Consider the following 17589-nt stretch of genomic DNA (forward strand, 5'->3'; position numbering starts at 1 on the left):
GAGAAATGATATACTTATGAAGATGTGCAATCATAAGAGCAACAACTTCTCCGAACAAACTATACTTCTAAAGATAACGGTTTATACGCTATTAATTTTCAGCACGAAAACGACGTTTTAAAACACTGTGCTTTGTAGAGATTTTTCAGACAAGGAATGTTGCATATCTAATTCCATTTACCCCAAAATGGCGTTTGTCATAAGATACAGGTGTTTCGTTAAATCGCACATATCAACTCCATTTGATAAAAAAAATTAGTAATTCACCAGTTTTACTGAAAAAACGCTCAACCAGTACCTGGTAAAAATTTCATTTCAGGAAAAATACGGGAAGCTGGGTTGTTTATTGACAAAACAGTGAAGATCCGATTTTATTAGCCCTCGATTTTGTCAGCTAACCAGTGTTATGAAGCTATCTCAAAAAACTGAACAAAAATATTTTGACAGCTTTGGTTTATTAAAAAGAAATAAACAAATATGTTTTGTCGTTGTCCCGATTTTGTCAACCTGAAAACGGATCTTCGCTGTATACGATTTCGAGTCCAAATGCCAAAGCTAACGGCGAAAAATTTAAATTTAATATAGCAATCATAAAAATAATCAAATTTATCTATTTAGACTATCCTCGACCACATATTTCCAGCATTAGGTCTATGAGAGTTGTATTGAACATCGGAAGGTAAAAGATAGGCAGCAAATTTTGTGTGTTTGTGTCTAAAAGAGTAAGGGCACGCCCGATGAGAGGGGGAGGCAGCCAGGGCAATTGCCCTGGGGCCCGGGTCGTAGTTGGGGGCCCGCGTTTGTATCCGGAAGATAGGCGAACACTTCCGGTATTCATAGAAGAGCAATAAAAATAGCAATAGTAATTTCTTTGTAATCGTTAACCTTATTAAATTGTTATATGATGAAAGCGTAAAAAAAATAAAACTTTGTTTGATAGTTGACATTTGTTAAAACAAACGTTCTCAAAGGAGTTGTCTACTTTGTGTACTACACACCTAGAAAAAATCGTGTAAATTTACGTCTCAGGACCCTGACATATACGAGCGTCAAAAATGACTTAGTTTCACGTTTGGTTTTAATTTTACATGACGTTGAACTTCGTAAATCACATAATTTTACTCCACATATAGCGTTTGTTCTGAATGGCAGTAAGTGTAATTTTATGTCATTGCCTTTATAAAGTATATGTTTCATGTAAAATTAAACAGAACACGGTTATATTTCGTCATTTCGTATATTACGGCTTGTTAAATTATGTCATGCTTGCAATTACGTCAACGATAAAATTCATATTTTTTTGGTGTGTAGTTTATAAAACGAGTTTTATTGCTTGAACCGACGGAATACACTGCAAAAAAATTGATAAGCCATTGCAAAGTATTTTCGAAGAAAGCGTCAAACAGAAATGCGAGGGCACGGACAAACGCATCCGTCATCTTCTACGTTCGCTTCTTTGCCGATGGTGCTTGGAGACACTAGGCGTGATTGCTGCTGAGTGAATATTTGTTCATGTCAGATCCGTAGATATTGATTTTGAAGCCGTTTGTGGTTTGGTATAAGATAACGGTGTGCTGTTTACGGTTATAATAGGTGGGCTTTTCTACGCTGCTTTTGCACAAAGTTTTCCATTGTGCAGTGTCTTTTGGTAGAATTCGCGCATAGGAATCTACCATGGTTGCATAACCAGTATTGTCTGATGAAACGTCCCATTTTCGGTTGATCCGCATAAAATGGTTGCGTATGAAAAAGTTGGTTTGTATGAAAGCATTCTCACCACAATAACAACGTTAGGGAAGACCGGGAAAATTCGAAGTTACGGCTCTTATGGACGCCACTTCTCCGTATCTTGACATAATTTTGTTAATCACGATGTCAGGGGCGTGTGGAGAAAATTCTTGTAAGCACATCTCTCTACAGCTCTGCGGAGATGATGTTGTTAACGTGGCAGCTTTCGTTGGTGTTGTGCACGTTGTTCCGCGAAACAAACGAATGTGCTTCATAATGTTTGATATGGTGCATTTGGAGGGCGTTAACTTCTCCCAGATTGAGCACAATCTGCACATTTCGTAATTGTTCCACTTCCCGAGTAGCTAATTTTACAAAACATTTCCAAAAACCAATAGCAACACAATTCGTCTGCATCCGTTTTTGCCGTGTGTCTATAGCGGAACGAATTTTAGTTTCTACTCTGGGCAAGATGAGAAGATAGACTGACCTTAATTAACCGGTGATTGTAATGGATAATTTTCGTATTTTTGTAGTTTTATAGCACGTTTAAAGAATTTTTCTTATAAAAGTGCATTGTTTGAGATAGAACGGTGATTTTGGGCCTCGCCAAAGACGCGTGTCTATAAGAACCTAATTATAAGGTGCGAAATAAAGAAATCAAATCAGTTCAGTTCATCCAAAAGCAGCAGTAGGGGAAAGAGGGTAACAGTGGGAGTATGAAAACGTATTGTTTTCATAGTTCCACTGTTACCCTCTTTCCCCTACTCGGTTGCCCACTGTGCTCGCAGTTGTTTAAGTTGTTGCGTCTTATTATTGCGTTCTGTGTCTATATTGCTGTCGGGTCCTACATATTCTCACAGCATATAAAAACCGGATCCTACGTTAGACATATCACATTGTTTATTAAATAAACCTGTATCAAATCTACAATTAGAAACGAATTTTTTGGATTCAATATGAGTTAAAATTATGTAAAATGAAAACCTTTTTGATTTCACAATTTTAAATGAGAATTTCGAACAGCATCTGCACCTTCTCATTTTGCTTACAACAAAAGCTAAAAACTGCTCCATTGTTACCAGCAAATAAATCAATCCGTGTGTCGTGTGCAGACAAGTAGAAGCAAAATGTCGTGTTCCAACCCACTATGTCGAAAAAATGAGTGACGATTACAAGCAGAAAGTGGCCTATTGTAGTCAAACTGTATTCCTGTTTACTTTTCGAGACGTTCCTTAAGATCTATTGTTAAAAGTAGCTAAAGATGGCCAATGTTTACACCCTAAAATTTCACCATGTTAGACTTGGCGTGCTGATTATGTTCCAGACCATCAATCAAGCAGAAAACGGAATACATCCGCTCACTGTTAAAATAAAAATTCTAAATCCTTCCGGGGGTTGGAAGTATTATTCCAGCTATTGCATCACCTGCAGACTGTTCAGCATCCTTCCGGGGTGCAGTATGCTCTGTTTTAATTGTTACCCAAGCAACCATAAGCTCTAATATAAAACTCTAGATAAGCTTTAAGTTAACCGTATAGAAGTATTTGCAATTCTTCAATGCATCTAAAATGTAAAGCTTTAAATCTAGCACTATATCGACATACAGACCACAAACATCGTGCTAAAAAGCATTTGAAAATAAATACTATGAAGCATTTAAAGAAAACTCTAAGTGCTAATATAGAATCTTTTCATAGTGCTTTGAGACATCGAACAATAACAAATATACGTATGCGTTCCAATAGCTTGAGCTTGTGCTACCACCCCTGGCTGTTACTCCGTTATCGATCTAGACTAGCTGAAGTTGCACAGGGAATCAGTATATAATTAATGCCTGGGAGTAGCGAAACGCGAAAGGAAAGGGAAGGGATATTAGTCCGATACTTGCTTTTTCTAGAGGCCGTATATACTACTGCGCACTCCGCAAGTATCACGGGAGGAGGATATTTGTTAGTAAGTATAGAAGTTGTATTCTACTACTTCTTCGTTATCGACGCCAGAGAGGTGACTCTCCACTATCTGGACTAGATATCGATCCATCAACTCATGGACCGGAGACCAGCGGCTTTACTTCTCTTCTGAAGGAAGACTCGACCACAGATTTTTTCACCTCAGAAAAATCTCAATGACCCTGGCTGGGATTGAACCCAGGCCAACTAGGAGTGGCGGTCACGCTTACCACTCAAGTACCGGCGCCGTCCAAATATACGTATGCGTTCCAATAGTTACCGAAACTCGTATGCCTTCATTTAATAAATAATGATGCAATAAACTTAAAATTAAAATGCCAATTCTGCACGATTTTTCGAAAAAAATACAATTGCAAATATAATCCACAATAGACGTTTGCGTAATTTCAACCAAACATTTAGGTAGAGTTTGGATTAAACTAAGTATACATGCAAATCTTCCTACAGATCAGAGATCAAACGCTTATACCAAATTCGACTGCGGATCGAATCCCATTTCTATAGGCACTAGATCGTCAATTTAAACAGTCGGCATGTCGAAAAAAAGAAGAGAGGAAGGGTGAGTGCGTTATTGAAAGTTATTTTTTTCTTTTGCTGTGTCGATAAAGAAGGGAAGAGTTTTTTTTAAAAAACACGTTAATATTGCTGACAGCCATTAAGGTGCTTCTGAACTAGCTCTATTCTGGCACACTGATTCGCCTTTTTCATCACTAAGTGTGCTTTAATGATCTCTATAGAACTATGAAACCGAAAATAATATGTTTAGTATGCGAATATAGAAAATGTCTAAAGCCATTAAATAATGCTTCTTGGTCTCTTGGGTATATTCCTTACCCCTAACCTTACCACTTTCCCAATCCTTCCCATCAGGGAAATCATGAAAAGATGATTCATGGCAAGGCACAAATCTCCGATCAACATGGGGAACGTACCATTTGAGCTAGATGCTACTGATTCCTCGTTCATGAGTACCCACAAATTAAAAAACTCGTAGCTATGGCAATTTTATTCGATTTGGATACCACGGAATAAGAAGCTATCGAAATTCACATGTCTGGCACGCTATCTGTGGACGTGGCAATATGAGTCAACCGGAGATCAGTAGAAACCATGTACTTACATACTGAACTAGAGGACTTAGGTTTGAAAGCGGGCCCTTTCAAACCTAAGTCCTCTAGTTCAGTATGTAAGTACATGGTTTCTACTGATCTCCGGCAGTAATGCAAGCCTTGGGGCCCGACGCCGCTCTCGACGGCCCTGAGTAAGGGAAAATACTTTTCGAACCGTATACGCGCCAGAAAAAATTAAGAATGGAAAGATTATCTTTCAAATGTTTGTACAAGCATTATAAACATAATTTTTCGGATACATTTATCCGGAATTTATAATATTAGTATAAAATACATTACCAGCATGGGAACGTGTAGATTATTTAGGGTGCTTTTGAATAGAAGCGTAAGCAGGGACATATAATGTATCGGATATATCGAAGATATTATGAAGCCTTCCGTAAATTTTTATAATAATATTTTAATACCGCCTTTCGAATTTTGCAATTTACATTCACAATCGTTACAGATTTTTATAATATAATTTTTTATTACATTATATCATTAAAATATAATAATAAACAATTCTTAACACCTAGCCACGACTGAGTTGCCTGCAGAAGAAACATGCCTCAAGCGTAACTACGCTCGCTAGTTTCTTTTTCTTATTTTGTTGCCACATTTTCTCTATAGAAAATTGATTACAATTTTTATTCTTTGTTGCATCTGCCTTCTATTTATTATTTCGATAAAATTTAAAAAAAACCAAAATTCCTATTCAATTAATTGAATTTCCTCACTAAATATTGTTTTGTTCTTTCTACCTTGTCTGCTTACGTACAAATCATTTAAATATTTTAATACAATTTTTAACTTACGTTTTCCTCATACTGTTTTAACGCTACTGTGAAGTGTTATGTACAAATTTGCTTTAAACTTTTTGCGTCGCGTTTAATTTAATTACCTGCTAATCACAATCATCACTTTCGTGTCCAAACTATTTTAGTAGTACTTTGACAGAACAAACAACCTGACGCCATCCATTCGCTCGCTGGTTACTCACTCGATCAGCTTCACTGAAAAAATTAAAGTCCCTCCCTGCCTCAACGTCGCCTGAACCGTCGTTGATTGCCTTATTTACACTATTTAATGTAATCGCTTAAAACTGTTCCTTTCAAATCGCTAGTAATTTGATTTTTTTTCTGCTTCTACAGCAGATTTTTGTTTTGCTTCTGCTTGTGCTGTTCTATTCGGCTGGATTTTAAAATACTTTCATCATATTGCAATCGAAGCTCTATTTCTCTTTGTTTGTCTCAATGGCAGCAAAATTGTGTATAGGAAAAATAACAATGCAATTTACATGAAATGCCAACGCGTAACTGTCCGGTGTCCAAATGCATCAAATTCTACGGAATGTTTTATCGCATGTCTCTATTTGGTGTTTTAAAAGGAATGTATTTTTTTGTTTGGTAAGTTAAACAAAAAGGAATCGTAAAAGATTTAGATAATTTTAGACACGGTAATTATATTTTTTTCTCCGGAAAGCTCAGGTATTATTCCTTGTGCTAGTCGAAAACAAAATAAAAATTGAAAGAAAAGTTACATTACGATTAACACTTACAAATATTGCACAAAGCTATTATTTCTCTCAGCCCGTCTGATCTACGACCCCGCGAGAGCGAGTTAAGTTTCGGCTCCAATATCGGTCCGCGGTCATTGAACCACGAACACTCCGTTCGGTGCATGGACATCCGACGGTATTCAATACTGTACTTCAGGAACTCCACTGCACTTTTCGCCGAAGATCTGCACCCAACGCACCACCTTCTACGGAATTATTTTGCAATTTTCACTAATATGTATAATTATCGTTAATCAGATCACTGTTCAGCTTGTTGATTTGATTCATATTTTTATCCACTTTGTTTCGCCATTCCTTCTCTTATTCTGGCGTTTTTAAACTTTGCTCTATTTACCACTAGGAATAATTAAAATTATAATTCACATTCTCGTTCTGTTAAACGGCCGGCCACACTCTGCAAGCAAATGGAGAAAAATTACAGTAAATTAGTGAACTCTATTTAAATTTTTTGGAATAGTTGGGTGGAATGAACAAAAAAATACTAGGGTGGATGTACCAATAGTCGCATACTTAAGGAAAACTTTTGCTAAAAAATCGAGTAGACCTATGGGCAATGTTAATACATTTAACGAAAGCTTTCAATCCCTACTTCATAGGAAAATATAAAGATGGTTTAATAACCAATTTATGTATTTAAAACCGCTTATACTACTATAGGAACACATGTACCAATAGTGGTGCAATCGCTAATTTCGGTTCGTATTGTTGCAAATCCCATTGATTTCTTATGGGACTTGCAACTATAGGTACACTATATCAACTATAGGTGCAAGGGAGCTCAAAATTCAAAGAAAATAATTCTTTTCGATAGTTATTTGAGCAAATTTCAAGATTAAAAATTTTATTGTCCCATAATTTTAGTGCGATGCATCGATAAAAAATATTTGTTGATGGTTGGTACCATAGTTAGGCGTATAATTCACTACTGCAACTATTGGTACACCTCAACTATAGGAGCACCCATTCTATTACCTTGTATTTCAAATGTTTTGAGATTGTAAAACAAGCGATTTGCGTAATTAAAACAGAATAGAAAAGAAAATTTAAAATGTATCTTATCAAATAAACGAAATGGAAGTTTTCCTTCCCATTTAAACTCACACTCTTTAAAAATATACTGTTGCCGATTATTCAACTCACCTGACGAATCCAAAATAGTCGAGTTTTTGAAAAGTGGTTAAGAGAGCACGGAGTTATGGTTTTTTCGGTACCAGTACCGTGCTGCATCGTATTCCGGACACATGCTAAAAATTGAGGAAAAATGAAAGAAAAATATCTGTAATTTCATGCATGTCCAGGTAGCAGCAATGCAGCACGGTACAGTTATTCACGCTAAGGAGTTTAGTATTGGTGCTTAACCCTCCGGGAGTCGCGCCGTGCACTGAGTGTACATCGTTATGAAATTCAGGCGAAAGCTTAGAACTTCGGCCTATTGTAGATCTTGGCGCAACAGCCGGAGGGTTAACAGAATTAAATAAAAAAAATGTGCCATGAAATATAAATTTTCATGAGGGTTTGACTGAAGGAATTTTAATCAATCCATCAAAATATTCGAACCGTTTTCCATGTTGGTGTGATTTACGTAGGAAGTTTAGGAATAATGTCATAAAGCCTCGCTGTCATGGGACGCTCTCGACTCAAGACACGCGCCTCAGGTAGAAACCTTTTCGTGGCATTATGCCCGTTCCCAAAATACTTTGCTTTGCGCTGTACATGTGTACAGGTCTGAAGAACGTATTTCACGGCTTGATATGCAGAGGGAGTCACTGCTGCTGCGGCTGAACTACGTCTGTTTGTAGCGTCTGAATAGTTAGTATTCTGGTGCTTTCCACGCATGCTTGTCACATGGGTGCTTTGCCTCTCGCAAACATACCGAATTTGTTGAAAAAGGGCACTCGCGGCAGTAAAAGGCGCAGTAGTCGACCATTATCGAAGGCAATCAAGGGAATCAGTTTACCGCTGAAACCGACACCGAAAATATGAGCACGTCCGCGAAGAAGTTGAAAACTGTGAGTTACGAGGACACTTAACTGTACTTCATCCTCTTACGTGAATGCTTAGGTTGCAAGTCCTGTGGCGGTGACGTGACATTCAATAAGGTATCTGGAGCAGTTATTAAACAACTGCAGAAAACGGTGAAAAACAAAAAAAAGTGGGTGCAATTGTTAGTCACACTTTAGTCCGCCTTATTGGAATCGCCATTTTTTTATTTTGATACATGTAAACCCAAACTCGTGTTTATAAATCACAAAAACCTTTTTTTCTCGATTTTGGCTAAAATTTTATTTATTTTTAGTGGAGGTTTGCCGTATTGGATCAGCCATTTTGAATTTCGAAAAACTGACATTGTCAGATTGTTGTTGTGATCAGCGATGTCAAAAACCTGTAACTTCATGTAATAGTAACAAATTATTGACATTCTACCACGAATAGAGTTCTCAAAACTTTAAACGCGTTTATCTTAACACATCATGTTGCAACATTGCGTATAATCGGTTAAATTGAAAGATTTCATCTTTTGACCTCTCGAAAGAAAACCTTTCTCATTGCAGAAATGACCTAAAAATATACAAATTGTTACTATTTTTAGTGAAGCCTTAAAGGGGAAAAGGGCTAAAAATTGACCACAAAGTCAACTATGTCAAATATGAAGTCTTTTACCCGTTCTTAGGTCATCCCACCAATAAATTTAGTTTGCAAATTTACATCTCCTGACCCTCACACACACCAACATCTAAGATGACGTTAATAATGTTAGATTTAAGTGTGTAAAACGTTTAATTTCATGGCACTGTGCATAAAAAGTACATGTATCGTATAATATTAAATGGACGACGGTAATATCTTGTCATTTCGGTTTTGTTACCTTTCTGTGAGAAAATCATCAAGAAAGCTTGAATTTGCGTAAAGGCATAAAGTAATGATTTCATAACATTAAACTTATAACAATTTGGTAGCACATTTTTCAGTGAAATAAATAAGCATAAGTTTATTAAAATATATTGATAATTGGCGGAGTTATGGCTTTTTCTCCGAAACCCTTTTTTTATTTAAGAGGTTTGCGGTAATCATGATTGAAGACCAATAGATTAACTAAAATCCCAGAACACAATCAATAACGATTAGTTGAATAAATAATATTTTGTTGTGCATTCAGTAGCGTCTTTTTTTAAAAAAATCGCTCTAAAAATTAATTACGCTCTGCTTTAAGCTCTAAAAATTAATTACGATCATTTGAAAAAAATTGAAGCAAATCGGATGAGTGGTTTTTCAACAACTCACGGAAAAACCATTTTTGGAAAAACGACATTTCGAGATAATCGAACTTAAAATTTCAAGATGCCACTGCTCTTGGTAGACGAAACGCGCTTAAAACCGCTGTAACTTTCGATCTATTTTCCGGATCTCTATAAAAATTTGGAAAAATATTCTCAAGGAGTTGTACTTTCAGATAAAGCAATAAAAAAAATTCCATTTTTTGAAAAATAAAAAGATTTGTAACCCCTTAAACTGTGCCAAGTTTACACATACACATACAAAAAAATCATAGGTTTTAGTAAAAGTAGTAAATTATAATCCAATTTTTATTTTTCTACAGGCTTAGATGTGCAAAGAAGCAGCTTACCAATTTTACAATCAATTTTGAATAAAATCTAATAAGTAAAGTGATAATATTTATTACGAGGTACTTATACAAAAAGTTTTGAAATTGTTTTTATACAAAGCACGTTATGACAAATTCTGACGTGCATGTACTGAAATCAAACTGCACATCATGGAATACTCTATACGAATGATTCTTATGAGAATTCATCTCAATTGATTGCTTGGTCAACTATTACTAGCTGTGCAGTCGCTAATGACAACTGCAAGCACATCATTCAGCACCCCCAAACCAACAGCCAGCACCTGGAAGTAGTTAATAAACATGACGACAGGTATACGCCATCCCAGTAAAATCTTGATTTCAAACACCACATTATCCCTTGAATACGCCATAAGTATGATCCGCGCAAAATTTCGGTATATTGGGCTTTTAGTTTACGCGGGTGGCAAGTGCAAGAGGTAAGAAAAAACATCTGATCCCGAATACCACGACTAGGGTTCGCAGTACCGACCCTTTTTGGCGAGAACCGGTACTACGGTACTGAAGCCCTCAGTACCGGTAGTACCGGTACTCGAATATTTTAAAAAAAAAATCGAAAAAAGCTTCAAACTGAAATTGAATACTCAAACTGATGATCTTAATCTCAGATGATTGATTTGTGCTGATCAAAAAACATGTTTATTGTATTTAATTGCTTCGTAATGGCAAGACTCATTTCACAGAAGATATTTTTCGTATAGGGCACCTTCTTTTATTTCGAAATCTAGGCCACTTTGAAATCAATAACTGCTAAGTGGTGCGACTTTCGTCGACTTGAACAGATGGTAAATGTATGAAACCCTATTAACAACAGTAAATCAAAGCGAAAATGGAAGTAAATCCGAGCAGGTTAATCGCATTTCCTCTCTTGCTTTTCTGAAAATTGGTTTCGACCTTTATGTCGTTTGCCTACTATTCTCTAATGCATATCAAGGCACCTTGCTTTCCTGTAAACTATGGAGTTTTGCTGAATTTTCCGATCACCTATAATTACAAATCGCCCCATTTGAAGCAGTTCACCAAGTCCAAAACTGTTAGCTACTAAATCGCTGTTCGTTTTTTTATAGATAAAGGTTTAAGAGCAAACCAAATACAGACATGACTTAGACCATATTCTTATTACGCGCCACCCAGTGAATAATGTAAACCAATTAGAATGTCGCTAATAAAACTTTAACTTCTATAATTATTATGATGATGGCCCCACCTCATTCCCACACAAAGGTGTTATCTCAACGATTTATCTAGAAGGCAAATTAATATAATTGAACGTTATCTTGCAGACCGATATTTTGAAACAGATCCCCCTGAAGAGTTAACATATTTGTCATAAAAAATTGTATAGTACCGAAAATACCGGTACTGGCTTTTGTTCAGTACCAGTATTACGGTACCAAAAATCGGTCGGTATTCCCGGGATTTTCGGTACCGGTATTACCGGTACCACAACCCTAACCACGACATATTTAACAATCACATTGATGTAAGGGACAAGAGAGAGGGAAATGGTCCCCCAAGATTCAGTAATACAAGTAGACAAATGCTGCCTCGCCTCAAAAGGTGGTCTCCGCGTGCAACAGAAAGTCGCGTGCACGACATCCGATGAACACTGGCTGATATTTGAATTCAGGAATGCACTTTTAGTTCTTTCCCGCGTATTTCAGAATTTTCCCGCATGGTGAGCCAAACAATTAAAAGGTAATACTTTTACCTGCACTACGGTGAGAGAGAAAACAGCTCGATGTTATGCAAAATTTTAGAGTAAAACAAAAACATAAGAGATCCCCGTAGTTGCAACTCCGAAATTATGCAAAGTTTTAGAGTACTACAAAAACTACGGTTGTAAAATATTCAATCATGCCGCATGGTGGTGTTTGTTGCATCAGTGGGGAAAACTAATGCTAGGTAATAGGCATATTCCCGATCTGAATGAAATAACAAAATTTTAACAGAGAGTAATTTGCATAATAAGTTGTGTTATAAATCTAGTCTCGTTAGTACTTAAAATAACAGAAAACTATAACAAGTATCAACGGAAGATGCAGTTTTGATGGGTCTCTGTTATAATATTCTGATCGAGTTAATACCATAGTAAACGTTTTTAACGAGTATATTGACTGCTAACAAAACTTACGTGTCTCGTTTTCAAAAATTCAGAATTAGTCTACATAGTAAAATCAGTGAGCAAAACTAATTCAAGGAAGTACGCTTACCCGATCGGAAGCACATAACAAAAGTATTTCAAAACTACATCTCGCTCTGTAACTTGTTATAAATTTCTGTTATTTTAACTTCTAACGGGACCAAATTTATAACACATTATGTTACGAAAATTGCATTCTGTTATTGCTATTCGGGTATCTGATCGGGTATGTGTACAATAGTAAAAGGCAACCATGCAATATTAGGAGAGAATAATTCAATAACAACACGCGATGGAGAAGCTTCGAATTTTATAGTTGAAGTGCGTTAGTTCAATAATCCACCGTTTTAATCCACCTCCAGTGGTGCAATTGTGCCTTTCTCATTTATCCTATTGTCTATTAAATATTCAATGCGATTTACACATACGTACAATGAATCGACAGCTACGAACTTCAGTCGCTATACGTCGACACTGAAACGTTAAGAAATTTTAAATTAGTTTCTCAACTCAAAATCATTTCAAACCAAATTTTGCACTGGTTTTTCAGACCCACTAGGAAAATTTATTCTAGAGGAATTAGAAAATTTTATTCGCGTAGAGGGGTACTTGATGAGGAAAGGGCGGTTTAGGGAAGGGTGGTGAGTGATGTGGGGGAGGGCCTCACCGTATCCCCCTAACTACGATCCTGTTAAAATACGGAAAACCTATGTAAGTCAAAAAAATGGCCCTCCGGGATTTAGTTGGCGATGTTCAGAGTGATTGCATAACCATTCTATAGGATAATAAGGCAAAAATGTGAATTTACTGTGTGTCCGTACTCTTAAACCCGTAACTCCGGAACCGGAACTCGGAACTTAATGAAATTCAATAGTTGCCTATGGGAACGTTGTACCTTTCACTAAGTTAGACTAAGTTTGATGAAATCGGTTCAGCCATCTCCGAGTAACCGATGTGCATATTTTTGGTCACATACATACATACACACACAGACATACGCACAGACATTTGCCGAATTCGACGTACTGAGTCGAATTGTATATGACAGACGGCCCTCCGGGCCGGGATTAAGTTGACGATGTTCAGAGTGATTGCATAACCTTTCAATAGGAAAAAGGCAAAAAGATTCTACCAATTTTATTAAATACAATCGATAAATGTTATTTCTAACATTAACATCCACGATTATTATATTATTTTACAAACGGAGAGGTACAGTGTGGCAACGTGAATGCGATACATATAAAATTATTTATAAAACCCAAACCAGACTTTATTTTCTTTCTATGTTGCGTGGAACAAAATGCTTTTCCAGAGACGTTCAGATGAGCTAATGAAATGTCAAATTCTGCTGGCATCACTGCTGAACCACGAGTAATGTATATCCAGTAAGTCCTGCTGGAAAATGAGCCGTTATTCTTACTGGCTCTAGTTAATATTCCGGCTCAAGTGACAGAACCGTTTCTAATTCGAATAGGTTGTGTCACTGGAGCCAGCTGTTTACTACAGTTAACCAGAATTCCGGTAAATTTTCCCAACTGGACCTATTAATTTCCTTGTCAAGCAATCTCCTATAACCATGACCGCTGAAGAACTTCAAAAAATGTTTACCGACCGCTTTCTTAACGGCTCATATTTTACGAAAGCTATGTTCCTATAGAAAATCAATTTACTTGTTCACAGTACCCCTCAAAGTAAACAACTTTTCAAATAAAAAACTATGTAATGAGAACCTTATATTTCTAGGGAAATTCCAGATTTGGTGAACATGTTTGCAATAATATTGCAGGATAATCTGAGAACCTTTTATTTATTAAAAGTTCAAAAATTCGTCTTAAAATTGTGAAAATATGAAACTGATCTATGCATTTGTGATGAAAATCTTCTCTACCAAGATATTTTCCTCAAAGTTCGCTTTTCACATCATCGCAGCACTTCTACATGAATGCATATGATCGATATTTCCAGGAGCAGCATCGACCCGATACTCGCACCATGAAATCACGCTGCCGTCTGTACAGCAGTGGTTCGTTCTACGATCGAAACTTTAATGTGTTCCACACAATTAAAAAAGTAAACAACCAAATTATTCCGGCTCAAGCACAAAATTGCCACTGATCAACCGGCCAGTTTCTTCCCATCCGCTAAAATCCACCTCATCATCATCCCCCAGCTGGTGCGGAAATTCCACCGAACTGTATGCAGTCTTTGCACCCACATCTTTCGTGGAGTAATTAGCCTATAACCGAACCCAAAATTCCCAAAACCACACAAACAGGAAAAGCTTCGGTTCGATAGCGCGCTCACGCGCGAGACACAGAATGATGGCAATAAAGTCCAGTAGACGAGCATGTAAAGTAAAAAAAAAAGTAAAAACGAAACGAACGGATAGCAAACAAAGAAAAAACACAAAAAAAAAAGAAAAACCTTCAACTACCTACGTTAATAGTGATGGATTCGTTTCCGGCTGATACCAGTACTGAGGTACGTAACCGCCCATCTGGGGCGCATGGGTCGGCTGTGGAGGTGCGTGGTTCGTCTGCGGTGCCATCTGCGGTGGTTTGTGGTCGCCCCAGTGTGGCGGGGGTTTCTGTTCCCAGGGCGCTTGCGAGGGCGGACTGAGGCCTGGAATTCGATCGGCAGTAGGGTCAAAAACGAAAACGCTATTAGTGATCAACGAATTCCTAAAGTGCGGATTCTGGGTACCAGATTGTAAGAATGATGGGATTTTACACTTACCAGGTGACAATTCCGAAACCGGTGTACTCGACGGCGTAGGACTGTGTCCGGGAGGTAGGAAGTGCGATGGTGAACCACTACTGGAGCCACCGCCGGGTGCTGGAAAAAAAGGAGGAAAAGACAGGGGTCAGCAGCTGGTTCCTTGCTTTTTTTTTTGATATTTCTATGGGTCGTCTACCGAAGAAGCTTGGACCGGCGTCTGCAAACAAACGCTGCACGTGATCCGAACCGATTATTATTCCGTCCGCACAACCCTCTAATTATATCCTAATTTATTTCTATTTTGGACAGTAGTCCATCGATATTCATGGTTCACGGGCTGTTTAGGAAGCGCCGCGGCGGGCAATAAAAATTATTAAAGTGCGAGGGGCAGTTGCGCGAACGGCAACACCGTCGCCAGATCGACGGTGGGACGAAATGCAGTGTAGCGGGAAGGAAGCATCCCTTCACACGGTAGTAGTAATGGTATTAGTAGTAGCCACAAACATGATGAATGAGACCGTGTCGCGACGATTATGCTTTCGATTGTATGCGTGACAGAGGGTGCACAGAAATCATGGAGAATAGGAGGAGACACTCACCTTGATGCATGTTTTGATGCTGCGATGGACTGTGACCACCTTGGTTTGGCGCGCCCAATGGAAGTCCTCCCCCGACACCGGGTGCTTGCGCTGCCTTCATCATTTTCTTGTACTTTGATCGTCGGTTTTGAAACCAAATCTTCACCTGCAAGAAAGACACCGAAGGAGAGAAAGAGAGCACGTTAGTTACCGGTGTTGCAACATTGTCAGTCGGCATTGTGTCGCGCGACATCAGTACATTCGGCGGTAGTGGTACCGCTGTAATTAAATGCATATCTAATGAGTGTGACAGAGGAGGGGGCTTTGTCTTGGGAGAGTTGATGTTTTATGTTGCTTATTATGAATTATTTGCGGCTGAGTATTAATTGCGACGGGTTTTTTTTTATTTACAGAGACTCGGCTAGTTATTTCGAGAAATAAAATTAGTTTATAGTTGTTGAAACGAAACCTTCATTTTTCACAAAATATTTTCGAAGCTGCAGTAAATCGAAAACAGTGCAAAGTTATTGATTTTTATGAAAATCGAACACACGGGGTGCAAAAAAACTACTTTATTTCGTTATAAATTTTTGCCCCATTCTCTTTTCAACCTTAAAAAGACCGCGAATCTTTATGGTTGACGCAGAAACTAGTTACAGATCACTTTAGAACAGCATAACAACTTTGCATCAAATTTAAAAAAATGCATTTCATTTTCATTTTTGCTTCAACTTTGCACTCAACGGAAATTGTATTTTACCGGAGCACTTCGTTCGATATTTAATTGAATGTAGAGCTAGTTTCTTGGATAGTTGAATGTAGAGCTAGTTTCTTGGAGGGTGTTGGCATCTTACACGCAATGTAACATACATTGTAACTTCCAATTTAATTTCACTGATTTTAGAAAAATGTATCACAAGTGATCGAGTTGTGAGTAATGTTATAGAACAACTTAACACATCTGGATTCTCCTCGCATATCCATGAAGATCCCTATTGTAGTGCACACAAAACACGAGTTTCGCCCATTTTCAGCGGAAAAAATGTTTCACTTCTGAAATATTCGGTGCATGATACGGATGGACCTAAAATCAATGGCAACCGCATTTCACCGGAGCATCACTTTTTGCTTCTGAGATTCACAGATCTTGGCAAAACATCCTTTGTTTTCCAGGCAATGCAGACTAGATTAAAGTAACTGTCATTTGTCATTCGCTTCCCCGTAGCTCGGGCACTAGTAGTGAGTAGAATTCGTATCGTAAGCGTTGTATTCGATAATTGACATTCGACATTCGTAATTGATTACTGTATGCAAATGTTGTTACATTGATCATTTATTATTGTGTATGTTAAATCATCTATATCTCTTAGTCTTGTAGCAATATCATTGGTTCGAAAAACGAAAAAACATTTTTTGCTTAGTCAAAATTCCATCAACAATATACTTATGCGCGCTCCTCGGAAGAAATGCATCCCAACACTGGTCATATTCAACAGCCTGGATGGGAAACAAATGACTGATTGGCAACCACTTTCAGTTGTTATTGAAAAAGGACAGCATCCTGGTCGTAATTCTAAAAGTGACCGGCTGTATGAAGCAACCTATCACATGATCAGGAAATGCCTTCAAATTGCTTGTATATACACTATTTACAAGAAGCATAAGCATAAGCATAAGAGATCGCCCGTAGTTGCTACTCCGTTATTGACCAGAACCAAATTAGGTTGCAAAATGTTGATTGGAACAACATGCTTGGGAATAACATGATGAGCCACATTGTACAATCTATTCCGATCCCTGCATGCTGATCAATACCAACGCCGGCTACGTCCGAATGCAGATCTTCTGGGAAAGGAAGGAATGTTAGTTCGATACATGTTGCTACTAGAGACCGAGGAATCCTCTGCATCTCCACATGTATCACGGGAAGGGGAGAGTTGTTAGTGAGTGTGCCAATAGCGTTATCATGTAATAATTGCTCTGGGCAGCCGGCTGCCGAGAATTTGGGAAATTTATCATTTGTTGTATTAATACGATTAGCAAAATAAGCAACTTGAACTCCGGATAGCCGGCTATAAGAAGCACTGCTTATATTTTTTAATAATATTC

At 37.7% G+C, this 17589-nt stretch overlaps 1 protein-coding gene across 6 annotated transcripts in view; it reads right to left on the bottom strand.

Annotated features, from left to right (window-relative positions):
• Nucleotides 1-5211: 5211 nt before the first annotated feature.
• Nucleotides 5212-17589, bottom strand: part of LOC131688737 (homeotic protein distal-less) — a 188074-nt gene continuing 175696 nt past the window's right edge. The window contains exons 5-9 of one of the 6 annotated variants that reach the window (XM_058973216.1): nt 15502-15646; nt 14921-15019; nt 14623-14821; nt 7533-7636; nt 5212-6786 (exon numbers count right to left, since the gene is read on the bottom strand). In XM_058973216.1, the coding sequence (XP_058829199.1) occupies nt 7570-7636; nt 14623-14821; nt 14921-15019; nt 15502-15646 (510 nt within the window). In that variant the 3' untranslated portion in view covers nt 5212-6786; nt 7533-7569. Of the gene's footprint in view, nt 6787-7532; nt 7637-14618; nt 14822-14920; nt 15020-15501; nt 15647-17589 lie in introns of those variants that run through there. The other 5 variants (XM_058973217.1, XM_058973220.1, XM_058973219.1 and 2 more) reach the window with 5 other exon arrangements.

The sequence above is a fragment of the Topomyia yanbarensis genome, chromosome 3, assembly GCF_030247195.1.
Source record: "Topomyia yanbarensis strain Yona2022 chromosome 3, ASM3024719v1, whole genome shotgun sequence".
Classification (NCBI taxonomy): Eukaryota; Metazoa; Arthropoda; class Insecta; order Diptera; family Culicidae; genus Topomyia; species Topomyia yanbarensis.